This window comes from Pipistrellus kuhlii, unplaced genomic scaffold (genome assembly GCF_014108245.1).
Source record: "Pipistrellus kuhlii isolate mPipKuh1 unplaced genomic scaffold, mPipKuh1.p scaffold_m20_p_17, whole genome shotgun sequence".
NCBI lineage: Eukaryota > Metazoa > Chordata > Mammalia > Chiroptera > Vespertilionidae > Pipistrellus > Pipistrellus kuhlii.
In genome coordinates, this window is record NW_023425482.1 from 27,473,029 (window position 1) to 27,498,775 (window position 25,747).

General features: G+C 52.7%; 2 protein-coding genes across 5 annotated transcripts in view; both read right to left on the minus strand.

Annotated features, from left to right (window-relative positions):
* LPCAT2 (lysophosphatidylcholine acyltransferase 2) overlaps positions 1-12,705 on the minus strand; it is a 43,414-nt gene extending 30,709 nt beyond the window's left edge. Inside the window, exons 1-4 of one of the 4 annotated variants that reach the window (XM_036440733.2) lie at positions 12,467-12,705; positions 6,628-6,767; positions 2,761-2,978; positions 1,132-1,244 (exon numbers count right to left, since the gene is read on the minus strand). In XM_036440733.2, the coding sequence (XP_036296626.1) occupies positions 1,132-1,244; positions 2,761-2,978; positions 6,628-6,767; positions 12,467-12,631 (636 nt within the window). In that variant the 5' untranslated portion in view covers positions 12,632-12,705. Of the gene's footprint in view, positions 1-1,131; positions 1,245-2,760; positions 2,979-6,627; positions 6,768-7,967; positions 8,078-10,513; positions 10,536-12,466 lie in introns of those variants that run through there. The other 3 variants (XM_036440732.2, XM_045582852.1, XM_036440734.2) reach the window with 3 other exon arrangements.
* Positions 12,706-15,468: 2,763 nt separating this feature from the next.
* Positions 15,469-25,747, minus strand: part of MMP2 (matrix metallopeptidase 2) — a 22,006-nt gene continuing 11,727 nt past the window's right edge. The window contains exons 9-13 of the mRNA XM_036440730.2: positions 24,798-24,933; positions 22,296-22,432; positions 20,654-20,813; positions 17,785-17,894; positions 15,469-16,335 (exon numbers count right to left, since the gene is read on the minus strand). Of these exons, the coding sequence (XP_036296623.1) occupies positions 16,232-16,335; positions 17,785-17,894; positions 20,654-20,813; positions 22,296-22,432; positions 24,798-24,933 (647 nt within the window). The 3' untranslated portion in view covers positions 15,469-16,231. The remainder of the gene's footprint in view (positions 16,336-17,784; positions 17,895-20,653; positions 20,814-22,295; positions 22,433-24,797; positions 24,934-25,747) is intronic.

The following is a 25,747-nucleotide window of genomic DNA, read 5'->3' on the forward strand; positions in this document are numbered from 1 at the left end:
ATTAAAAGTCAACTAGCATTTCCAATGCTTGAACTCTTTCTATAATATCCCCCCCGCACATGGTTTCTGATGATTCTACCTCTGGACAGTAAGTCCCTCAAGTTGAGCAAAATGAGTGAAAATCTACCTGTGTGTTAACTTTCACCTACCAGACCTAGATCTATTCTTTGGATCCAAAGAGAAAAAAATGACATCCTTATTCCAAATGCCAGTTTTCCCCATTCACTCTTATTAAATCGCTAGAGGCCCAGTGCACAGATTCGTGCACTGGTGAGGTCCCTCAGCCTGGCAGGCCATTAGGGCCTATGGGGGCCATCTTGCCCAATCCATATTGAGAAGATTGGGGCCAGCCGGCCAGGGTGGAGGGACCACAGGAGGTTGGCCTGCTGCGTGAGGTTGGCTATGGGAGAACACTGGCCACCAGGGAGCAGCTCCTGCGTTGAACATCTGCCCCCTGGTGGTCAGTGTGCGTCATAGCGACTAGTCAACTGGTCGTTAGGTCGTAACAGTCGCTTAGGCTTTTATATATATAGTTTCCTCACATGCTTTGGTTTCTACAGCCTCCCAGTGGGCCCCGCTCTTCTGGGTACTCTAACATCTACACATCATAAGGGATGGCCAGATCACTGCAGAGCCATGAGTTCTGCTAGCGATCGGCTGCTTTCACCTGGGCAACAGTACAGAAATACTTACCAGCATCACCCATGGGGCCCTCTTTATCCCATCAGTGCTGCCCCTCCCTCACCTTCAAAAGGCATTCATTCCAGGGGAAGGGGGGTGATGAGACTGTCAAGTGTGAAAAGCTTCTACAGGTGATTCTGACACGCACCCCCCCACACACCCCCGAACTGAAAATCTCTATCCCAAAAAACTTCAGAGAAGAGTCAAGACCTCAATTCCTTTTTTAGTATAAACCCTCCACCCTGTTGAGTACAACGGTGCATTTGCATCTCATCTTTGCAAAGGAAAATAAATTCAGAGGCAGGGAGTTACTTTTTAGAACACGTAGTAAAACTTGGTTCAAAGCGTTGGGGGGACTAAAAAAGGAGTGATACATTTAGTTCCATGAGTACCCCGTGACAAAGAGGACTTCTTACACTCAATTCCCAACATCGCCTTGTGTGTTTTTACCTGGGGCCATTCCCCTCCCGACGTGGCACGCCTTATGATTTCATTTATGGTGTTTTTCCGGGAATCTGGGTCCACACGGGATACCAACACTGGCTGCAGAGCCCGTAACAGTCCTTTAAAACAAACAAAATTTACAACCAAGCCTTTCTTTTCTTTTCTTTTCTTTCTTTTTTTTTTGGCTACCGCTACCAATGTGATAACACTGGGTAAATCATTAAACAAACTGTATGGAAATTAAAATGAAAGCAAATAAAAGAGAACAACTTAAAAAAGACACACACACACACACACACACACACACACACACGCCCTCTAATTCAACGTTAGTTAGAACTTAGCTTCCGGTTCTAAAAGGAGAGGTGGACATCCCTAGCTAAAACTATTTCATTGGCTTCACAGACATCGGCAGCAGGAATATGAAAAGCAGCCGATGCAATCTGTTCCCTATAGGTCTTCTTCCTCAGTTGACATTAGGCTTTTGACGTGGCAAGATGATCTGGTTTTATTTTAGGGACAGCCTGAACACTGAGCATGTGAATTCATAGCGCACAGGACTCCAAAGCAATTACTAGTCATTTTACTAAAATTCTCGGTACAACAATCTTTGAAATGCATCCCTTCCTAGCACAGGCAACCTAGATCTGAATTTGCCAAAAATCCATTGCCACGCAATTTTCCAGGAAAACGCCCGTTACGCAAAGCAGAGAGTTACACTGAGAAGGAGTGTCGCTCTTAGCTGCATGAGTGACTATCATTTCTGCATGGTACCAAGGCAACATCGGGCGACTTTCACACTCTCAATATCGTCTATGCTTGCCATGACCTTGGGACCAGTTACTTGGAGACTATTACCCTCGGGAGGTGCCCAAGCATCTGGTGGGAAAAACATTCCACTTGCTTCACTGTCTTTTTATGGCAGGAAGTACTTATTGTTCCACATCATCGTTTTCAGAGATTTACACATTGGTCTCTCAGAGAGATTTGGGGGAAAGGAAAAAAGCAGAGGTAGGACAAAACTTGTAGTGTGTTCGTCGGCCTGATCCCTAAAGAGACATTCATGAAGCAGCATGCATCCATCGGGTGCTCCCACAAATTCTGTGGTCACATTTATCCCTCCAAAAGAATCAAGCATGTTTGGTATTTGAAAAACTGGCCTCTGATATATAAGTACAGAAAGAGATGATGGTATAGTGCTAAAGGTACCATTTTAAAAGAATTATATAAGGAAGTCTAATCTTTTTTCATAAAGTCATTCTTTCGATATAGCACCTCATTAAAAGGAAGGTAAATATGTTTTGAGATATTTCATCGTTTTCAAGTGTCTTAAAAATCTGGCAGGAGCCCTGACTGGTTTGGCTCAAGGGATAGAGCGGCAGCCTGTGGACTGAAGGGTCCCAGGTTCGATTCTGGTCAAGAGCGAGTACCATGGTTACCTGCACATCCCCAGTAGGAAGTGTGCAGGAGGCAGCTGATTGATGTTTCTCTCCCATCAATGTTTCTAACTCTCTATCCCTCTTCCTCTCTGTAAAAAAAATCAATAAAATATATTCTAAACAATCTGCCAGTCAACGAAATATGATTTTTACAATGCAGGAACGTGAAAAACTTTGTTACCTTACAAGTACTTACTGCCTATCAGAGGCACCTGCACATTCTCGTTTCGAGAAACCATGGACGGTAGCCCGGCGGCGATGCAGGCAATCCCGTCGAAGAACGTGGAGTGAGGGGCCACCACGAAAATCGGGGCCTCCACGGGGCTGGCGATCTTCCCCTTCACGGTCACGGAGAAGCCCATGGAGAAGAACATGGCCCGGCCCAGGAACCGCAGCACGGGCTCAGTGGCCTTCCTGCGAACACACACACGGAAAAGACAGAGTCAGCTCTGCCCACTGCAGCTAACGCTGGGCTTTTACTCCAAAACACAGCGCAGGACCCCGAACAGATCAGAACACTTCGTTTTAAAACACAAGTAAAGCCGAAACGGGTGTGTCTCAGTGGATAGAGCGTCGGCCTGCGGACTGAAAGGTCCCAGGTTCGATTCCGGTCAAGGGCATGTATCTTGGTTGCGGGCACATCCCCAGTGGGGGGTGTGCAGGAGGCAGCTGATGGATGATTCTCTCTCATCGATGTTTCTAGCTCTCTATCCCTCACTCTTCCTCTCTGTGAAAAATCAATAAAACATTTTTAAAAATAAAAATAAATAAATACCTTAAAAAATCAATAAAATATATTTTTTTAAATTAAAAAATAAAATACAAGTAAAGAAGCATAATTAACACTTTCCTGGAACAAGGCTTTCTGCCAGGAACTACTTGAAATTCCCTACCTATATTCATTCCTTTCATCCTCAACCCAATTTTATACAACCGGTGTCACTTATTGTTATCCCCATTTTACAGATGGGCAAACTGAGGTGCAGAGAAGTGATTTTTTTTCTCTCCAAGGACATATGGCTAGTAAGTGGCTCTATTCTTCTGTGACTCTAAAGTGAACAGAGTGAGTTTTCAACACACATCCCTCTGAGAAATTCAAATAGTACTGCCCTGCCAGGCAAGCACCCTGGGTATGAGTAACAAAGACGCTGCCATCTCCCCAAACACTTTCAGAATTCTCATGCTGAAACTGTCCTCGGCGTTATTTTAGGAATAATTCTTTAAAAGCCAGCCTTCTAAGACATCATCAAGAATCTTAAGAAAATCCACCACCTCGCTGTCACTCCCTTAGACAATTCTGGAAATCTAACGGCTAACATTTCCCAAAGGATAGGTCATTCATCAAATTGTTCCAGGAACCGAAACCGGTTTGGGTCAGTGGATAGAGCATCAGACTGCGGACTGAAAGGTGAGGTTCGATTCCAGTCAAGGGCATGTACCTCGGTTGTGGGCAGGAAGGGGTGTGCAGGAGGCAACTGGTCGATGTTTCTCTCTCATCGATGTTTCTAGCTCTCTATCCCTCTCCCTTCCTCCCTTAAAAAATCAATAAAATAAATTTTTAAAAAAATACTTGATTTTTTTTTTTTTAATTGTGCCAGGAAACACAATTTTGGGCACACAAGACAAGGAAGGCCCAGCCCCTGTCCTTGACAGACTCACATGCATCGAGAAACCAAAACATAAACTCCCTAGAAATGGAAACACGGGACAGACATCTCGGTATGTACATACAATACTACATGCATCCGCCCCTGAAACAACGATGAGCGTTTTAGTAGGCGGCCTTCCCACCTCATTGTCTCAACTATCTCGTAATGCGATAGAGAGGAACTCTGAAGCAACGAGCGACTGCGGAAGCTGGTCTGCCCCTGACGTCACAGCAAGCAGAAGTGAGACCAGAAGCCAGAGGACTTTCCCAGAGGCACGGGGAAATGACCGTCTCTCTCCTGCTTGCCCTTTTCGTTTCGAGTTGAGATCTCTGTGGATGTAGTGATAAAAAGCGCCCTCTCTCCCAGGGTTCCCACAAGTCCTGTTTCTGATTATAGCGATGCAGCTTCTGACAACCACATTCCAGAGTGCCCCCTAGTCACAGTCACGAAAAACTTCTAGGTAAGATACGTTTTTAACGGCTAAAAGGCTAGTGTTTGTGTAATAACGCCAATGTCATCTGTTTCAGAGGAGGCTCCATTGAAGAAACTAGGACTTCCTTTGCCAACCTTTATTTGATCTGTTTCCTGACCTTTTAGGCTGTTCTTTTCCTTATCATGGGTCTCTACCAGCCACTATCATAGCAACCAAGGACATAAGGGAAAGGAATCAGTGGGTGATGAAAAATGTCACTTACAGTATGTTTTTAAGGACAGACAACCTTGAGTTATAAAACAAAGGAGTCTGGCCCTATCCAGTTTGGCTCAGTGGATAGAGTAGGGGTGTCGAACTCAATCAGAGAAGGGGCCAAAATCTAAAATCCAGCCTAAATCGCGGGCCGAATGGTTTACTGAACAGTCATAAACTGTCATTGTGATGGAAACGCAGCGGAGTGCAGTGATGACAGCACGGTGCAGGCCACATTGCAAGGCCTGGCGGGACGGATTTGGCCCGAGGGCCTTGTGTTTGACACATGTGGGATAGAGCATTGGCCTGCGGACTCAATGGTCCCAGGTTCAATTCCGGTCAAGGGCATGTACCTTGATTGCAGGCACAACCCCAGTAGGGGGTGTGCAGGAGGCAGCTGATTGATGTTTCTTGCTCATCAATGTTTCTAACTCTCTATCCCTCTCCCTTCCTCTCTGTAAAAAATCAATAAAATATATTTTTTAAAATAAAACTAAAACAAAGAAGTCTGACTGGCAAGGGTGGAGGTGGCATAATTTCTCCCCGGGGCATTGTGGGCCATGGATTTAATTCCGGTTCAAACGGGCGTCAGTGTGTTTCATGTTGCCATTTGTTCACTCAAACATGAACTTAACGGCCAATTGCCTATTTCCTAAAAAGCTTCTAAAACAGTGTTTCTCAAAATTTTGGGGTACATAATCTCACTTGAGGTTGAGATAAATAGGTATAGACCTTTGTGTACAAAAAATATGGGCATAATTTCAGAAAGTTGAACAGTGCCCTAAAGCCCACCTATGGATTTCTATGAAATCTCAGGAGTCCACGTGAAGGGTCTTCGCTTTTCAGAATAGACGTACATATGGCAACCAGTGGGTTCTGCCCCAAGGGGATGGACTTTTCCTAGTAACTTCAGTTTATCATCAGTCCATTCTCTAGCACCAGGCTAATTACATACTGTGTGACAAGCAGTTCCAGTGGCCTCCATGCTAATGATTAATAAAACTTGGCTCTACTGATGAAACATTAAATTGTTATTAATCATAATTACTAAAGCCCTACCTGGTTTGGCTCAGTGGATAGAGCATTGGCCTGCATACCGAAGGGTCCCGGGTTCAATTCCGGTCAAGGGCACATACCTCAGATGCCGGCTCCTCCCTGGCCTAGGCCCTGGCTGGGGTGTGTGCAGGAGGCAACCCATCGAGGTGTGTCTCTCTCCCATCAATATTTCTCTCTGTCTTTCCCTCTCTCTTCCACTCTCCCTAAAAATCAATGGGAAAATATGCTCGGGTGAGGATTAAAATAATAATAATGATCATTAAAGTAATGAGTTAATAGACTATAATTTGCCCACTTAATTACATCACTGGCTGAAGTATGTAGTTATTACAGAGGCACAAAAGCAAACGCGGAAACTCAGGAAGAACAGCAAAAGAAGCCAGCTATTTTAGTGTCAGGTACACTAACCGGGTCTTAGAGAACCAGGCATCTATCACTCTTCGGCAATAAATCAGAAAACAAAATATTTTAATATTAGGAAGTAACAACTTCCACAAAAGATGATCTGTACTTGGGCAGTAATTCCTGCATATGATCAATTAAGAACAGTCTCACCTGAGAAACAAAAACGAGTAATGAAAATTGAGAAGGGAGCAGTAAGATAAAACTATCGATCGCTAACGGAACGTCTGTAGGGTGACTTACGTAATATTTAGACGTAACTATCTCTTACCTCCTCCAACCCGTTATTGGATGGGTCAGCTTGTCAGGACTGCACATTGTTGAAATCGCAGCAAATGGCCATGCCAGTAATAAAACTAAGCCAAGCAGTAAGGCCCGGACCGGAAGCAGGACAATTCCAAGCAAGAACGTCTGAAAGACAAAGTTGATAAAGAAAATAAGTGGCTGTATCCTTTGTAAAATGTCCCCTTCCAGCCATTGTACATACTGGCCAACCTCTGGTGTTGTTAGCATCTTTAAAACATCAACTTTATTAAGACACTAGAGGGCCCAATGCCCAAAAGTCGTGCAAGGGGCTCTCACAGCCCCAGCTGCCTCGGCCTTCGCAGCCCCAAGTTCATCTGGAAGGTCATCTGAAGGTCGTCCTGACGGTCATTCTGCTGTTGGGTCTAATTAGCATATTAGCTCTTTATTATATAGGATCATTTACATAAAATAAAATGCACCTAGTTGAAGTGTATAGATTATGGGTTTTTCAAATGTATATTGCCAGGCAAACACCGCCACGATCAAGGTATAGAGCATTCCGGTCACCCAACAAGGTCCCTTGTGCCTCGCTGCGGTCAATACACTCGCCCCAGTCCTTGGCCACCACTGAGACTTTCTTTCACTATAGTCTTGCCTGTCCTAGATTTTCATATAAATGGTATCAAGTCCACACCTATGGACTTTTATGCCTGGCTTCGTGCACTTCGTATTTCTGAGATTCCCCCAGGCAGCCCTATGCATAAGTGGTACAGTCTTTTGAATGGCACAGTACCATTCCATTGTGTGGACAGGTCACAGTTCATTTATCCACTCTTCTGTTCGTGGACCGTTGGCCGTATTATAAGTTTTTTTGAACTATGAGGATTAACGTTCACGTCCTTGTGAGAACACATATGTTCATATCACAGGGAGTGAAACTGCTGGGTCAGGGCATGCTTCGCTCTGTAAGAAACTGCCAAACTGGTTTCCCAAGTGGGTGTACCATTCTGCATGTCTCCACATAAGTATGCAAGTTCCTGTTGCCTCACCTCCTCGCCAACACTTGGTGTTGTCAGTCCTTGCGGCCGCACTGGCGGGTGGAGGATGCTCTCGAGGAGGTTTTAACTCGCACGTCCTGGATAGACTGAGCCTGTTTTTCAGGTGTTGGTTAGTCATCCCTTTAACTTCTTAAAATAAGTGCCTGTTCAAGTCTTCGGCCCATTTTTATGGGGCGGTTAGTCTTACTCATATCCATTGGTAGGCGTTCTGTATCTATTCTTTAGAATGGTCTTTTGTTGATCGGCAGGTGTATTGAAAATCTTTTCTCCCATCCCATGGTTTGCCTTTTCGATCTCTTAAGGGTACCTTTTAATGAGAACTGTAATTCTGCAGAGAACAGATGGCGGCAGCGTGTTGACTACAAAGCAGGTCAAATAAAGACAGCCTGGCAAATGGCCAAGAGATAATCCTGAATGGAAGAAAGGACCATCACATAGACCCTGAAGGAAAAGCTGTAATGAGGTTTCAGAATATCATGCGGCTCTTTGGCCCCTGGAGTGTGGCTCTTCCACAAAATACCACGGCCTGGGTGAGTCTATTTTGAAGAAGTTTCATTAGAAGAAGTTTACGTTTAAAAAATTTGGCTCTCCAATGCAATGTCAATCGTACTGTTGATATTCGGCTCTGTGGACGAATGAGTTTGCCGACCACTGTCCTAGAAGGTTCACCGACATTCAAAATGAGCAGGTAACATGGATTTTAATTGAGTACGTTGTCAAATAGGGAGCAACCTTTTTTTTTTTTTTTTTTCTGTGCCTCTTCCATGTTTGCAACAAATAAGAGTACTTAACAGGAAAGCAATGTTGAGTAATTCCGAAAAATTCAGAGGATTCTCCATCATAGTTCTATTTGGGAATATCTCACCTCGGTAGGGAGGCATTCTTTCAGCACTCTACCAGGCTTATCCTCTTCTCTGAGCTTACAGAAACATGAAGCTATATGCTTTTGTACTTGTTTAGTTTTTTTTCTTCTTCTGTGAAATATAAGCTTTAAGTAGGCAGAGTCCTTATTTCTCTTCCCACTGCTGGATCTCCAGAGAATTGCATTGTGCCTGCACATAGTAGGCATTCAACAAATAGTTTTATATGGTAAATGACCACAATTACTAAACTACACACTCATTTCCACCCCATAGTCTACGGGAGAAATGAAAGCCAGGCTACTTTTTTTTCCCCATGTCCCTAAGTAGCAGATCCTTAACGAGTCAAAAAAGAGAAGGAAGGTGAGGGACCAAGCAAAGCCCGGACATGAGATGCAAAAGTGATAAGAGTCCTTGAGCAGGACACTGATCCTCATTCAAGAGAAAAGCTGAATTCAAGTGAAATTTAGCCTGAGTGAGTCGTAGCAAGTCATCCTTCAATGGAAGTCTATCTGTCTTTTAAACGGGGTAATACAGCCAACATTGGTTTTCAATTGCATCTACCTTTGCCTGGACCAGTGGTCAGCAAACTGCGGCTTGCGACTCTGTTGTCTAATGAGTTTGCCGAGCAGCCATACACTACCCTTTACCTCTTTGCCTAATCCTCACAGTTTCCAACTACACAGTAACATGGAGTCTAGCAGTGGTCGGCAAACCCATTAGCCATTAGCCGCATGTGGCTCACGAGCCGCAGTTTGCCGACCACCGACCTGGACCATTCAAGCCATTGACACTTATCTTGTATCTCTGGTCTACTTTTAGTTTAAATAAATACTCAGGCTACATCCAATTCCTTTCCATACAAATAGGCCATTTTAAGCACTACCTTAAAAGTGCAGACAACCGATAGCATAATGGTCCACATTAAGATCAGCGAACAATACCAGGTTTCTCCACCCATGACTTCACTTAATTTTGTTCCTCTTTTGATGTACTTTATTCCAATTTAATAGAAGAGGACAGTGCCCGTCCGGAGCAGAGTCCTCGGCCAGAGTCCTACAGCGAACAGAGGGCAGGACCTGAGATGTTTTCTGACGAAGATCCGAGATCTGTCCACTGTACTTTAGCTCTGGCAGTTAGTGTTTGGAAGTCCCTCGACCGTTAACGGGCTACACTATTAAAAAACAGTCACTGCCGAAACCGGTTTGGCTCAGTGGATAGAGCGTCGGCCTGCGGACTGAAAGGTCCCAGGTTCGATTCCGGTCAAGGGCGTGTACCTTGGTTGAGGGCACGTCCCCCGTGGGAGGTGGGCAGAAGGCAACTGATCAAAGTTTCTCTCTCATTGATATTTCTAACTCTATCCCTCTCCCTTTCTCTCTGTAAAAAAAAAAAATCAATAAATACATTTAAAAAAAAGTCATTCACTCCAGGTGCAATACAAATCCTTATAATAATGGCACTCTGATCCTCTTTCAAAAGTATGACGCCCAGTAGATGGACAGACTTTCATTCAAGTAGGGCGGACTTGACTACAATGAATCTTGTGGGACAGGCACTCCATGTTTCTAAATGTCTACGTGTTTCCAAATGTTTAAGACTCAATGGGAACCTCTCCCAGCTGACAGACGCGAAGATCAAAGCTTCAAACATCTTTCTTTCCCAAGAGGTGTTACTACACATGGTCTTCCTCTTCCTCGTTCACCCCCTTCTTTCACCAGACACCCGTCTGTCATCGCTCACCGCCTCCCCCGCTGCTCAGCCCAGCTCTCCGCCTGCCTCCACTGCCCGGGACGATGGTCTTAGGGCATCAGTCACACGATTTCAAACCCAAACGAAAGGAACTTGTGACATTTCACCCCACCCTCCACCCCCCTTACTGACCGCACCGGACACATGGAGCTTGCAGTCTATCTTGTTCTTTGATCGCGAACCTCACTGAAGGGGAAGTCCAGAGAGTGAGGGTTGACTGTTCGTGGGAAAGGCAGCGCTTTACAAGAAAAGGCACAGGAAGGGACACTTCCTTTTTGCGTGCGGCCATGTTTAACAGGGGAGGAATGTCCCCGCTGCCTCTCATCTTTGAACGTAGGAGGGGTGTTTGGGAGAAGACTGGTACCAAAAAGAAACACTCTAAGCTGACCCTCACCATCCCTTTTCCTAGATCCCATTCCCTACCCTTGATGCCTCTGGATCTTCTCAGTCTTACTTATTGTGCCGACTCCAGACCTGGGCTCTCTGCGTGCTCGCTCACTCTTCCCATCCCAGACCCGCTCAACAAACAAACAACAAACAAATTCCCCCAACCCCCTCTCCTGTGAATGTGACCGCCAGCTACGTTCTCACAAACCCCAAAGGAAGTTCTCACGCATCCGTTCCCCCTTCTCCGCATGGAAAGAGCGTGTCCTCGGCCACTGGCCTGCTCTGCCTCCTCCTGGGAGGACCTGCACCTTCTCTCCTCACACACCCCCTCCCGCCCCAGACCATCCTCCAGGCCACTCCATCCTCGGACCCACACCTGCGCCCCTTGCGGACTCACAGCCCCCGCACACGCCTCTCCTCTCCGATCCATGGCTCTTTCTCCCTCGGAGCCCTTGCTTCCCAGACGCACGCCCCCTTCAGATGCCTCCCCTGTCACACCTAGGGCACCCCACACCCTCTCATCTCAGATCCTCGCCCCTCGCCGGGCTGCCTCCTCTCTCTGACGCCTGACCCACACCTACCCTGATGCACCTTCTCTGGCCCAAGTCCCTCTCCTGCCTCTGCCTCCTCTCTCTGACCCACACCCCTCCCCTGATGCCTCCTCTCTCTGACCCACACCCCCCGCCTGATGCCTCCTCTCTCTGACCCACACCCCTCGCCTGATGCCTCCTCTCTCTGACCCTCGCTCTGACCCACACCCCTCACCTGATGCCTCCTCTCTCTGACCCACACCCCTCGCCTGATGCCTCCTCTCTCTGACCCACACCCCTCGCCTGATGCCTCCTCTCTCTGACCCACACCCCTCCCCTGATGCCTCCTCTCTCTGACCCACACCCCCCGCCTGATGCCTCCTCTCTCTGACCCACACCCCTCGCCTGATGCCTCCTCTCTCTGACCCACACCCCCCGCCTGATGCCTCCTCTCTCTGACCCACACCCCTCCCCTGATGCCTCCTCTCTCTGACCCACACCCCTCCCCTGATGCCTCCTCTCTCTGACCCACACCCCTCGCCTGATGCCTCCTCTCTGACCCACACCCCTCCCCTGATGCCTCCTCTCTCTGACCCACACCCCTCGCCTGATGCCTCCTCGCTCTGACCCACACCCCTCCCCTGATGCCTCCTCTCTCTGACCCACACCCCTCCCCTGATGCCTCCTCTCTCTGACCCACACCCCTCGCCTGATGCCTCCTCTCTGACCCACACCCCTCCCCTGATGCCTCCTCTCTCTGACCCACACCCCTCGCCTGATGCCTCCTCTCTCTGACCCACACCCCTCCCCTGATGCCTCCTCTCTCTGACCCACACCCCTCGCCTGATGCCTCCTCGCTCTGACCCACACCCCTCGCCTGATGCCTCCTCTCTCTGACCCACACCCCTCCCCTGATGCCTCCTCTCTGACCCACACCCCTCGCCTGATGCCTCCTCTCTCTGACCCACACCCCTCGCCTGATGCCTCCTCTCTCTGACCCACACCCCTCGCCTGATGCCTCCTCTCTCTGACCCACACCCCTCGCCTGATGCCTCCTCTCTCTGACCCACACCCCTCGCCTGATGCCTCCTCTCTCTGACCCACACCTCTCGCCTGATGCCTCCTCGCTCTGACCCACACCCCTCGCCTGATGCCTCCTCTCTCTGACCCACACCCCTCACCTGATGCCTCCTCTCTCTGACCCACACCCCTCGCCTGATGCCTCCTCGCTCTGACCCACGCCCCCCGCCCGGTGCCCCCTCCCGGACGCGCACACCCACCTGGATGCGCCTGGCGGTGCCCATGCGCGGGTGGTGCACGAAGGGGTTGGGCACGGGCGGCGGGAAGAAGGACGCCTGGCGGGGCACCATCTGCGGCCGCGGCCCGGCGCCCCCCACGCCCGGCACCGTGGCCGCCACGGCGGCCGCCTCGGCGCAGCGGCTCATGGCGCAGCGGGGCTCGCGCGGAGCGGATCGGACGGCGGGACCCGCGTCGCCGGGGAGCTGGACCAGAGGCGCACGGAGCCCGAGCCCGGCGGCGGGATCTGCGCAGGCGCCAGCTCACCAATGCGGCCGGTCTGGCCCCGCCCCCGGGCCCTGGCCCCGCCCAGTCACTTGGCCCCGCCCCGCCCGCTTAGGTGTGTGGCTGGGATGTTCCTCCTGGGGGATGCAGCTCTGCCCATTGGGACTGTGTGCTTCCCCTTTAAGAACAACGCACCCCCTGAGTTCTCTGCCTCAGGGTTGAGCAGACCTGGACTTGCCATCCATCGCTTTTACTGACTCTGAGAGGCTGGCCAAACCCCTGCCTCCGTGACCCTGCTGCCCCCCCTCTGTAAATGGGGGCCCACAGGCCCTGCATCCAGCCATGGGCGGGGGGAGCCCGGGTTGCTTCAGGAAAGGGAGTGACTGCATCCAGGTGGGTTTTATGGGCTGTGCGTTCTGCTTTTGTTAAAACCTGTCTGCATTGCCCAAACCGGTGTGGCGCAGTGGATAGAGCGTCAGCCTGCGGACTGAAGGGTCCCAGGTTCGATTCCGGGCAAGGGCATGTACCTTGGTTGCAGGCACATCCCCAGTGGGAGGTGTGCAGGAGGCAGCTGATGGATGTTTCTCTCTCATCGATGTTTCTAACTCTTCTATCTCTTTCCCTACCTCTCTGTAAAAAAAAAAAAAAAATCAATAAAATATATTATAAAACAAAACAAAAGACCTGTGGGCACTGGATGTTTATTTCCCAGTTAGAACAGAGGGTCTTGACTAATAGAAATCAATAACAGGAATGGAATCTGTTCCACCGGAAACAGGGACTGATGGTGGGGGAATAGTGAGGAAGGTAAAAACAAAACAAAAAATAAAACAAAAAAACACTCTGGCCCTCCTCGCTAAATGAGGAACCTGGTCCCCCAGAAGGGAAATGACTTGCCCTGTGGCGCCATTTCACCCTGCGGAAGTTCAAGGGCCTGTCTGGACCGAAGTGGGCGGTTGTGGGGAGCGGGAGAGGAGGTTTTCTGAAATCTGAGACCAGTGGGTCAGGCCCTACGTGCCTGGGAGTCGGATGAAGATGGTGGATGGCTTATCCTTGCTGAGCGACAGCTCACAGCAGCCTGCAGGCCGGAGGGGAGCCTGAGTCCGAGGCCTGGGCGGCTGCTCCTGCATCCGTCCTCCCGGCATCGGCATCTTTCATCCCCACCGGCGGAGAGACGTGTGGCCTTCAGCTACCCGCTTCACCGCTCTGAGCTTCTGTTCTCCTCTGGGGGAGGAAAAAGATAAAGTTCTACCCCACAGGGCTGAAATCAGCCCACAGCTTTGGCCTAAGACCGTGGACGGCAAACTGCGGCTCGAGAGCCACATGCGGCTCCCTTGAGTGTGGCTCTTCCACAAAATACCACGGCCTGCCTGGGCGAGTCTATGTTGAAGACGTGGCATTAGTAGAAGTCTGAGTTTAAAAAATGTAGCTCTCTGCCAAAACTGGTTTGGCTCAGTGGTAGAGCGTCAGCCTGCGGACTGAAAGGTCCCGGGTTCGATTCCGGTCAAGGGCATGTACCTTGGTTGTGGGCACATCCCCGGTAAGGGGTGTACAAGAGGCAGCTGGTCGATGTTTCTCTCTCATCGATGTTTCTAGCTCTCTCTCTCTCCCTTCTTCTCTATAAAATATTAATAAAATATATATATATATATATTTTTAAAATGTAGCTCTCCAAAGAAATGTCAATCGTTGTCCTGTTGCTGTTTGGCTCTGTGGATGAGTGAGTTTGCCCAATCCTGGCCTAAGAGAAATCGGGCAGTAGGTCCAGGAGGTCACGTTGGGCCACAAGTGCGGGCGGAGCCCAGAGCTGTCAGCATCCAGGCATTGGATGCATGTAGGCAGAGGTGGTGAAATCAGAAGGTGGCCCAGCGTGCCCCCAGTGTGCCCCCAGCCCAACACCATGAAGGGGTTCCAGGTCATGTCAGTGTCACTGAAGAGAAGAACCCTAAGGCCACCTCTCCCTAGGCCCTGCACCCAGCGGCCCTGGCCCACGCTGAGCCCACCCCGGGAGCAGAGGCTGAGAAGAGGGTATTGCTGGGACAGTGGTATCCCTGAGTTTTGTCCCAAGGCCTCCTCCAGGCAGCCCCCCGGGGCCTTTGTGGTACAGACTTCCCCCCATGGAACTCCCAAAGGGCCGATCCCAAGTCTCAGCCGACCCCCAATTGAAGAGCCCTCCCCTCCAGGGGCATTATGGGAGCTGACCCAGTAAGAGAAGCTAGCGGCGTTTCTCCCCTGGCTGTCTGTGGCTTTTCAGGAAGGGGAGAGGGTCATGCTGCTGCCCCAGGCTCTGGGCTGAGGGCTATTACTCCTCCTCTAGGTCATCTTTGGCCTTGCCTTGGGTTGTCACCTAGTAGCTATGGGACCCTGGGCAAATCACTTTTCTCTGGGCCTCCGTTTCCACATCAATAAAAACTGGCCATGCTCTCTCTAGGTTGTTGTCAAGGTCGCACGAAATGATGCCTGTCTGGTGCCTGGCACCTAGTAGGCCCCCTGTTCATGCCGGGGGATGTTGTTCATTTGTGTTAGAATTGGGATTATTGTCCACGAAGAAACTGAGATTCAAAGAGGCTGCAGTTACAGCCACAGAATCACTCCCTGCTGCTTCAAGGTCCTTTCCCCGGGGCACAGGGGCCCCAGCACACACCCGAGGACCTCTCAGGGGTCACCCTTCGGGGAGCAGGAGTCTAGCCGGTGCTAGCCGCCTCCTCCTCCTCCTCCTCCTCCTCCGGCGGGGACTATAAACACAGAGCAAACACAGCCACTCAATTAGTGTCTTTATTCGTACTGTTGACATTTCCCATGGGGAACTGTTGAAGGGCGAGGAGGGGAGGGCGGGGCAGGGAGCCACGGTGGCTCGGGTTTCCTCCATCCGGTGGAGGACAGGAGGGGGCAGGTTCTGAGTAAGAGAGTGAGCCAGGGCACCATCGCAAGGTGGGCTGGGACGCTTCCATCACTTCCTCCCAGGACTTCAGAAGGCCTGAGTCCTTCTGGCAGGAAATGCGATTGCAAAGTGGAAAAGTAAAAAAAAAAAAAAAAAAAAAAATGATGGAAAGAAAAGGACAAAGTGCATCCAGAGAAGGTTCTAAGGCAGCCAGCAGGGGGACACCAGGTGTCTGTGTGACCTCCTGGCCACGCCTCTCCCCCAGGCCAGGCCAGACCAGGTCAGCCTGCAGGGCCACCAGTGCCCTCTGGAGACAGTCCCCATTGGCTGGGAGCCACAGAAGGTTGTGGAGGGAGGAGAGCCTGAGGTGTGGCAGCACCAGGGCAGCACCAGGGCGGCCCAGGGCAGGGCCGCGTTGAGGACATCAGAGCCTCTCTTTGGAGTGGCCGGGGAGGCCAGTGGGTTACGGAGGGGTCAGGAGCGTCTTTCCTTGGGCACAGGGCACAGTCACTCTCCGGAACCTCCTGTGACCAGGGTGCCGGTGAGAATGCTGGTGAACCACAGAGCAGAAGGCCGCCAGGCCCGTCCGGGGCCTTGCTCGGCGCTCAAGAGATGCCGCCGGCCGGCAGGCGCTGCGGCCAGCTCAGCAGCCCAACCAGTCGTTCTTGATGCTCCCAAGCTTCACGTTCCTCAGGCTGTGATTCTCCAGCATCTGGTAGAACTTGCCCTTGAAGAAGTAGCTGTAACCTGGGGGTTGGGGGGTGGGGAGAGAGAGAGAGAGAGAGAGAGAGAGAGAGAGAGAGAGAGAGAGAGGGGAGGTTGTGAGCACCCCAGGCCTGCTGGCCCTGGGAGCTGCCTGGGAGCTTTGAAAGCAGTGTTTGACCCAGACGGGACCCTCCGAGGTTGGGTAAGAGATGTGACGGTGGGAGTCAGCTCTCGGAGTCGTCTTCAAGAGAGGAATAGAGATCCTCTTAGTAGGGTGACCAGACGTCCCGATTTTTCACAATTTTTCACGATTTCGGGACTTTTTTAAAACGCCGCGGGACGCGGGACAAATTGTTAGAAATTGGGACTGTCCGGCTCAAAGCGGGACGTCTGGTCACCTTATCTTAGGGCCTGTGCTGAAGATGAAAGGAGAGCAGACGTGCTACTAGGAATGTACATAGTGCTCCTCGGAGCACCCTCATCCCTAAACCGGAGGCCACGCACCAGGACGCTGCTCCCTCCTCCCACGGGTTTTATTTGGTCACACAAGGTTTCTTGCTGTTTTATTTTGAATTCCACCCAAGTCGAGGTCAGGGCCACGTGCTCAGACAGCATACGACAGGGGCTCGAACAATAAAAAGAAAATCTCTGTGGAATTTAATTAAAATGGTCTCTGAAAAGCCACGCTGGACTGCCGCCAGGGCCCTCGAGACTCCCAGAAGCCTCCTCAAGAATATGACTTTCAGCCGAGACCAGTTTTGGCTCAGTGGATAGAGCATCCGTGTGCGACAGGTCCCAGGTTCGATTCCGGTCAAGGGCATGTACCTTAGTTGCGGGCACATCCCCAGTAGGGGGCGTGCAAGAGGCAGTTGATCAATATTTCTCTCTCATCAGTGGTTCTCTCTCTCTCTCCCTTCCTCTCTGTAAAAAAAAAAATCAATAAAATATATTTAAAAATATATATATATGGCTTTCAAACCCCAAATTCTACCCTAAATTCTACTCCTCGATGACACTGTTCAGCCAGGGACCAGGGACACGGTGAGTAGAAGGGGGACCTTTGCCACATCCGCAAGAGGCCATGACCGAGCGAGTCCTGTCGCACACGGAGCCATCCCTCTGCTCACGGGAGGCGGAAACAAGGCCTGTGGAACCCAACAGGGCCTGGACCGAGCCCCAGAGTGAAGGCAGGGCACAGAGGCCATGTTCCTGGTCCCCCCGCAGGCCTCCTGCCCACCTCCCCCCGCCCCCACCTCCCTGGCCTCAGGCCCTGCAGCTGTGAGGGGCCTCTCGGGGCCTGACTGCCTGGAGCTGCTGTGTGAGCAGAGGTCAGGGGTCTGGACGCCTTCCCAGCCCCGGGCTGAAGGGGCCGGTCTGTTTCCCCGGCACCACCAGCCTCCCCGCACAATGAGGGAGTGTGTGCTTGCAGGACGGAGGCCCCGGGTGGGGGCGGGGGCCCCTCGAAGGCGGACAGAGGCCCGGGCGGCTCACCCCCGGCCTGCAGGTCCACCACGGCGTCCAGGTCATCCAGGACCGAGGTCCACGCGTCCTCGATGAGCTTGGGGAAGTCGGGATCCATCTTCTTCTTCACCTCGTTGTATCTGCGAGGGACGGGACACCGTGAGCCAGCGGGGCCCGGATGGGAGGGCCTCACTGGCGGCTCCCGGGGGGACCTGGGGAACCAGACCTCGCCTTGCTGGGAGGCTGCTGACGGCTGGTCAGAGAAGGTCTGAGCCCCAGCTCCCTGCTCACTCAGGGCGTGACCTTCACAGGCCAATGCAAACAAGCTTGTGACGACCGCTGACGTGGAAGCAGCAGCGTGTTAACCACCGTTCATTTCCCTTCTCCGTCCCAAGGACCATCCTACGACACCGGGGTTCCTGGAATACCCAGCTCACAGACCGGAGGCTTGAAAAGGGTTCCCAGGCCCTAACCGGTGTGGCTCAGCGGATAGAGCATTTGCCTGTAGACTGAAGGGTACCGGGTTCTATTCTGGTCAAAGGCATGTAACTTGGTTTCGGGCACATTTCCAGTAGGGGGCATGCAGGAGGCAGCTGATTGATGTTTCTTTCTCATGGATGTTTCTGACTCTCTCTCCCTCTCCCTTCCTCTCTGTAAAAAATCAATTAGATAGATAGATAGATAGATATCTTTTTTTTTTTAAGGGTTCCCAGCTTCTAAGGGGGAGTCCAGCCCAGGCCTCTCTGAGCCTCAATTTTTCCAGCTGGAAGATGGGGTTCTATTTCCTCGAATGTGTCGATTCGTGCGTACACCAAAGACAAGAACACTCGCACAGGGCCTCTCCCCGTAGCTGGCAGGTTACTGGGGACACGTTAGCTCCTCTACAAATGGTGATGCCCACAGCAATGGGACGGGCAAAGTGCCCACCACACTTTCCCTGGCTGGCTGGGGCAGATGGCTGCCTTTTCATCTGTCCCGTGGAGATGACAGCGTGTGTCCTGGAGGCTCATCTTGGCCGAGACAGCGAGGTCACCGTGCCGGTTAATCCAGGGTGCACAGCGCAGCTCTCCCACATGCTAAGGCCAGGAGACGCGGAGCGCACCACGCCGGATCGGGCAGCCCTCGTGAGCCGGGGAGGGCTCTGGGCCTGTGGGCGGGGAGCCACCCCTGGGGATTCCTGGCTGGCTGCGTTCTTTCGGAGATATCCATCAGCTTAAGCTGCTAAGTGTCTTAGCAGCCTGTCTGGAATTCCACCCTCTGGATGCCTGGGCAGCCGGGGGCGGGGAAAGGGGGAGAGGAGAGGGCCCTTGGGAAGAAAGCAGGATTGTTTCAGGAACGACAGACCCAGGGCCGGAGGCAGCCACAGAGGAACGTGAGTGGGTGAGGACACTCCGCCACCCCATCCTTGCACAATCACCTCCTCCCCGACCCCATGGCCCTCAGGGAGCCATGGAGGGGCCCCAGGGGGAGGGGACAGGAAAGGCAGGTACGATCCTGGCTCTGTGGCCAACAACACACCGTGAACCACAGTTTCCTTCCCTGGGAACGAGCACAACATTCAGTCACCCCGAGGCTGCTGCTCACTGGCCATTCCTAGCGATGGGGCCGCTGCCCCTGAACTTGACCCTGACCTCTCAGAACTGACCCTTCCCTCTACCTAACCTGGAGCAGAGAGCTATCTGCTGGCAAGCTGGGCCCTGATTCGGATGCTGGGAGAAGCAGGTGCACCCATTTCTCAGTCTTCATCATATGTTGCCTTCTCCCATCCCTGCTTCTTCCACCCCATTGCTTGAGACACACACACCCCCACACACTATTTTGGGGGCACAATGTAGAACAGTGAAAAACAGCATGTCCTCTGGGACCCAGAGTTCCAGAGTCCAAAGCCCACACTGCCACTCCCTGGCTGTGTGACTTTGAGCTACATACTGAACCTCTCTGAACCCAAGGGTCCTCCTCTATAAAGTGGGAATGCGAAGAGCATCCATCTCCCAAAGCCCTCGGAAGGGTGTCTGTGGGAGAAGCTGCCATCTTTCTTTTCATTACCCTTCCTTCAGGGAATCATCCCAAATCGGGAAGCTCCAGACCAGACAGGGGCCCATCATCCAAACTGGGTCTCAAAAGAACGGGTGGTCCAGAAAGAAGCTCACTACAGATGGATTCACATGCCTTTCAGCATAACGATCAGTGCTTGTCCCATTTTTTATTCTTATAAGTATAGTTCCAGTAGGACATGATCTCACTCATCTGGGGGAAATGGTGAACAACATAGACGGTTGAACAAGAACAGACCCGGAGAGAAGGAGCCATGGGTCAGACTGTTGGACCTCAGAGGGAGGGTGGGGATAAGAGGGAGAGATTCACCAAAGGACTTAGGAGCCTAACCAGTGGTCAAGGTCAATAGGGAGGGGTGGGGGCATGAGTGGGGGATTGGAATGGGGGATTGGGGACAAATATGTTGATACCTTAATCCACATATGTCAAACACAAGGCCCGCGGGCCAAATCCGTCCCGCCAGGCCTTGCAATGTGGCCCGCACCGCGCTGTCATCACTGCACTCCGCTGCGTTTCCATCACAATGACAGTTTATGACTGTTCAGTAAACCATTCGGCCCGCGATTTAGGCTGGATTTTAGATTTTGGCCCCTTCTCTGATTGAGTTCGACACCCCTACGGGCTTAATCAATCAATCAATCAATCAATGAATAAAGAATTCTGAGAAGGGGAAGGTGGTTCTAACCAGAATTGTGCTCATCAGACGCCTACGTCCTCCCTCGGTGGCTTCTCCAAGGGGCGGCCAGAGCGAGGGCACCCAGGGCCCACCAGCCTCCACACGTGACCCCGGAGGCATGCAGCTGCCGTGTCTGTGGCCACGCCGCCTGCTCCACGGCCCCCTTACCTCCAGAACTTCTTCCCCGCAAAGATGTACGTCTTCTTGTTCTTGCTCCAGTTGAAGGCGGCGTCCACTCGCTTCACGCTGGGGGGCAGCCCCAGGCTGGTCAGCGGCTTGGGGTACCCGGGCTCCAGGGTGCTGGCGGAGTAGACCCAGTACTCATCGCCTGGGGTGGAAGCCAAGAGCCGGTCAGGGGCCAGCCGGCCCGTTCCTCCCTCAGCGGTCTGCCGGGGGACCCCGTAGTGGCCGCCGTCACAGGGAAACGCCTGGGGTCAGAGCCCCGGTACACGGGTGACAGTTGGTTACAGAAGGTGGCTGGCCGAGGAGGGGACTGGAAAGGGGTCCAGCCCTCACTCCACTCACCAGCCACGTTCTGTGGGTGCCACGCCTGCCACGTGAGGGCACCTTTTTCTACTCTGCTCAGTAGACCTGGGGACCAGCAGCGCCCTGGCCACAGCCCACGATTCCTGGGGCTAAGGGGCCTGGGAGCCGGCCAGCGGAATAGGTAAGCTGCCCCTGTGCCCCAGCTCACACCTGCCGGTCCTCCCTCCTGAGTCCCAGCGCTGACGGCAGCCCCGTTACAGCCGGTGTATGAGCCCTGTGAGGGCAGGGCCTGGATCCCCATCCCGCGGCCGGTGCTCACAGCCACGCTGGATAAAAGCAGGGCTCCCCACACATCAGCCACGTGATCCTCTCTTGACGATTTCGACCACTTTTTTTTTTTTTTTTTTTTTTGATTTTTTATAGAGAGGAGGAGAGAGGGATAGAGAGCTAGAAACATCGACCAGCTGTCTCTTGCACACCCCCCTACTGGGGATGTGCCCGCAACCAAGGTACATGCCCTTGACCGGAATCGAACCCGGGACCTTTCAGTCCGCAGGCCGACGCTCTACCACTGAGCCAAACCGGTTTTGGCGATTTCGACCACTTCTAGAGACTCCTTATACAAGTACTTACTTTTAAGGAAAATTCCATTTGAAATGTTTAAAAACATGTGCATTTTAGCCGAGGCCGGTTTGGCTCAGTGGATAGAGCATCTGTCGACCTGTGGACTGAAGGGTTCCCAGGTTTGATTCCGGTCAAGGGCATGTGTCTGGGTGGCGAACACATCCCCAGTGGGGGGAAGGGGTGTGTGTGCAGGAGGCAGCTGATGGATGTTTCTGTCTCACCGATGTTTCTAGCTCTCAATCCCTCTCTCCTCCTCACCGTGGAAAAATCAATAATATATATATATATATATATATATATATATATATATATATATATAATTTTTTTTTTTTTTAATGTTCACTTTAAAGTTTAAAAATAAAAGCAAATTATGTGTGTGTTTTTCAATTCCAACTGAAGCTGCTGCCTGCTGGAGGCTCTCGCTGGCGTTAGAGACAGTGGCGCGCAACCGCAGCGTTCCTTCTGGAAAAGGGGTCAGAAGGAGGGAGAGAGAGCTCAAGGTCACTCCATGCTCGTTCCGTGGGCCGGTGCTCTCCGATGCTGGGGCCGGAGCCAGCCTCCCGGACGAAGCCCACGCTTCCGGAGGTGCAGGTGGGAAGAACGGGTCCCTAACGCGGAGGGAGGGAGCACCCCCAGGTGCCCGGGAATGGGGAGGCAGGGCCCCGAGGGGCCGAGGGCCCGCTGGCCGCTTCCCACGCACCTGCGAAGAACACGGCCTTCTCCTCCTGCGGGGCCTCGTAAACGGCGTCGATCTTCTCCGGAAGCTCAGGCCAGAACGTGGCCACCAGCAGGGGCCCCGTGGGCTTCTCGCCCAGCCTCACTGTCCGCCAGATGAACCTGAGGGGAGGAGGGGGACGGTGGAGTGGAGGCGGCCCTTCCCCAAAACGGACGGACAGACGGCCGGGCGGCCAGCCCCACCAGGCTCTTGGCTCCTCCCGGCAGCAGCCAGGAGCTCACGCACCTCTGTTGGCTTTGCCCTGGCGGTTCCCCCCGCCCCCGTCTCCGCACCCTCCCGACCGGCCAGCCCCTGCACCACGCCGTCCATCTGAGTCCACGTCTCCTCACAGGCCCCTCCGAGCGCTGCCTCCTCGCCACCGCCGCCCTGCTCTGGATGTGCCCACAAAGCCTCTGACGCCGCGCCTTCCGTTCTGCCCTGCGTTGCTGTCGGGGTTCTCTGCCTCAGTTTCCCAAACCAGGCTCGCGATGCTCGGCTTGAACGTGCATCGGAGTCGTCAGGGGGATGTGCTCCAATGCAGAGTCCTGGGGCCCACTCCCGGAGATCACAGGCAGAGGGCCTGGGGGTGGGGCAGACACCCACACTTTTCACACGCATACCCTAGGGCCGTGGTCGGAAAACGCATTAGCCCGCAGAGCCAAATGTCAGCAGGACAACGATTGGAATTTCTTTCGAGAGCCAATTTTTTTTAAACTTATTCTAACGCCACGTCTTCAAAACAGATTCGCCCAGGCCGTGGTATTTTTGTGGAAGAGCCACACTCAAGAGGCCAAAGAGCCGCATGTGGCTCTCGAGCCGCGGTTTGCCGACCACAGCCCTAGGGGGTTTAGGGTAGAAGGCCCATGGACCCCTCTGAGAACACGGATCTAGGCATTAAGTAGCCTGTCTACCCACAGCTCCTCAAGCCTAACCAAGTACTTGGCACCACGGATGCCTAGTGATTAGTTGTTGGTGATACCAGCTGACACGATGGGACACACAGACGCTGTACTGGGTGTTGTTCCTCGGGCGGAGCTCACCTAACCCTTACAGCAGCCCTGAGACAGGTGGGGAAATATGTCCCATTTCACAGATGAGGAAACTGAGGTAAAGATATCTAATTAACTATGATCAGGCCACCGGTAAGCAATAGGTCTGGAAGTCTAACCCAGGCCGTCTGGCCCCCGAGCCCGCTCTGTCAGCTAGTATGCTCTATGAATGGATGGCTGGCTGGATGGGTGGATAGAGGAGGAGGAGGAACTGATCCTGGATGATAGATGCGTAGGTAACCGATGGGTAATGGGTGGATGGACAGGTAGATGAATGGATGGATGGGTATGTGTGTTTTCACGGATGGATGATGGATAGGTTTTTAATGCACCCTCATACCATCTGCCAATATCCAGGAGGGCCAGGGCTGCGGGACGGGTCTCAGCCCTGGGTCGATAGAGGGGGGGCCTTTATAGCACCAATGACACCCCCTTTCTCTTCCCTGTGGTCACTTGCTCCCCGGACACAGGACAGTTTGGCCACTGGAGGTCAAGGCCATTCTGGGAGGCGGCCTGGGACAGCCTGGAGGATGCTTCTCAACGTTCCCCTCCATCCCTGTTAGAAGCACAGAGCCACTGAAACCGGTGTGGCTCAGTGGATAGAGCGTCGGCCTGCGGACTAAAAAGTCCCGGGTTCGATTCCAGTCAAAGGCATGTACCTTGGTTGCGGGCACATCCCCTATAGGGGGTGTGCAGGAGGCAGCTGATTGATGATTCTCTCTCATCGATGTTTGTAATTCCCTATCCCTCTCCTTTCCTCTCTATAAAAAAATCAATAAAAATATATGGAAAAAAAAAGAAAAAGAAAAAAAGTAGCAGAGTCGTGTCTGTTGCCACCTGACTCTGCAGGGCCGCCCTGAGGGTTGGCCTTGGGACTCCCTCAGATGTGATGTGAGCTTCCATCAATGGGACACCCGCAGACCTGATGTGAGCCTTGAACTGGGCTTGTGCGGCCCGGCTTGGCCTCCTGTGCCTCTGCCATCGGCCACGAGCGCCCACAAACCCCAGGAGAATGAGTGACACGCCCAGCCACCCTGCACCCATGCCTAGTAGACCCACAGACTAGGACAGCGGTCGGCAAACCGCGGCTCGCAAGCCACAGGCGGCTCTTTGGCCCCTTGAGGGTGGCTCTTCCACAAACTACCGAGGCCTGGCAGAGTCTATGTTGAAGAAGTGGCGTTCGAAGAAGTTTAAGTTTAAAAAATGTGGCTCTCTAAAGAAATGTCAATCGCTGTATTGCTGGTATTTGGCTCTGCTGACTAATGAGTTTGCCGACCACTGGGCTAGGAGAAAGCAAAGGAGATGCCTGTGGGGGTGAGCCCCTGAGACCCGGAGGTCATGTGACCCACGGCAAACCCTACACTGCGGGCCCTTCCAGGAAGCGCCCAGTGGGGTCCCTGGGCCAGGGCTGGGGCGCCAGCAGCGGGCCCCCACTCACCGGTCCTTGAAGAAGAAGATCTCGCCGCGGATCTGAGCGATGCCGTCGAAGACGATGTCTTGGGTGCAGATCTCGGGAGTGACGGGCCCCAGCGTCGGGGAGGGGCCCGGGCCGGTGTCAGTGTCCGGGTTGGGCCCTGGGGGAGGACACCTGACCTCAGACCCTCCCCCAGCCCCAGGGGTCCTCCCCCTAGGCTCCCACGAAACACTATGTTGGCCTTCGTGTAAGCGGGGGAGGAGAGGGATATGATGCCTGGACGTGGGGAGAGGGGAGCGCAGAGAAGCCAGAACCCCATGGACCTTCACCCTTTATACGGCTCTTCATGGACATCACCTGAGTTGGCCCCCACTTCACCCCTGGGAGGCACTCCCACTTCACAGGTGGGGAAACTGAGTCCAGAGAGATGAAGACCGGCTCCCTCTCTCACAGCCGGTGAGGGGCAGAGGCAGCAGACAGCCCGGTGCCTCCCCCTCCATCACGGGTTCAAGTTCACCCCTGGCTCCCCCAGCCTCTCGGCTCAAGCACCACATGCACTCTTTCGGCGTGGTCCACGCAGCACCAGTACCGTTAACACATCGACATTTTCTAGAACATGGATCTAACTCTTTAGGCTCCAGTCTCGTGGCAAGCACTAATAATAAAGCAAGCACCGGTCGCAGGTCCTCGTTGTACTGTTCCGATGACACATGCAAATGAAAGAATCATCGGGGGAAAACTAGAAACCTGCACGCCTATGTCATCAAGGCCATGGCAACGCTGGGAAATTCTGCTCCGCGTGGAGCTAAGTTTCCTGGATCCTAAACCTTGCAGGGAACGGTTGTAGGGTTAAGCCTCGGACTGACCTGCTGGCAAAGTCGCAAACCAGTCCCAGCGTGGAGGGCACAGCCCTCTAAGAATAACTAAGTTTGATCTGGTGACTGCTCCCCAGATCCTTCCTGGGTAGCTAGTGG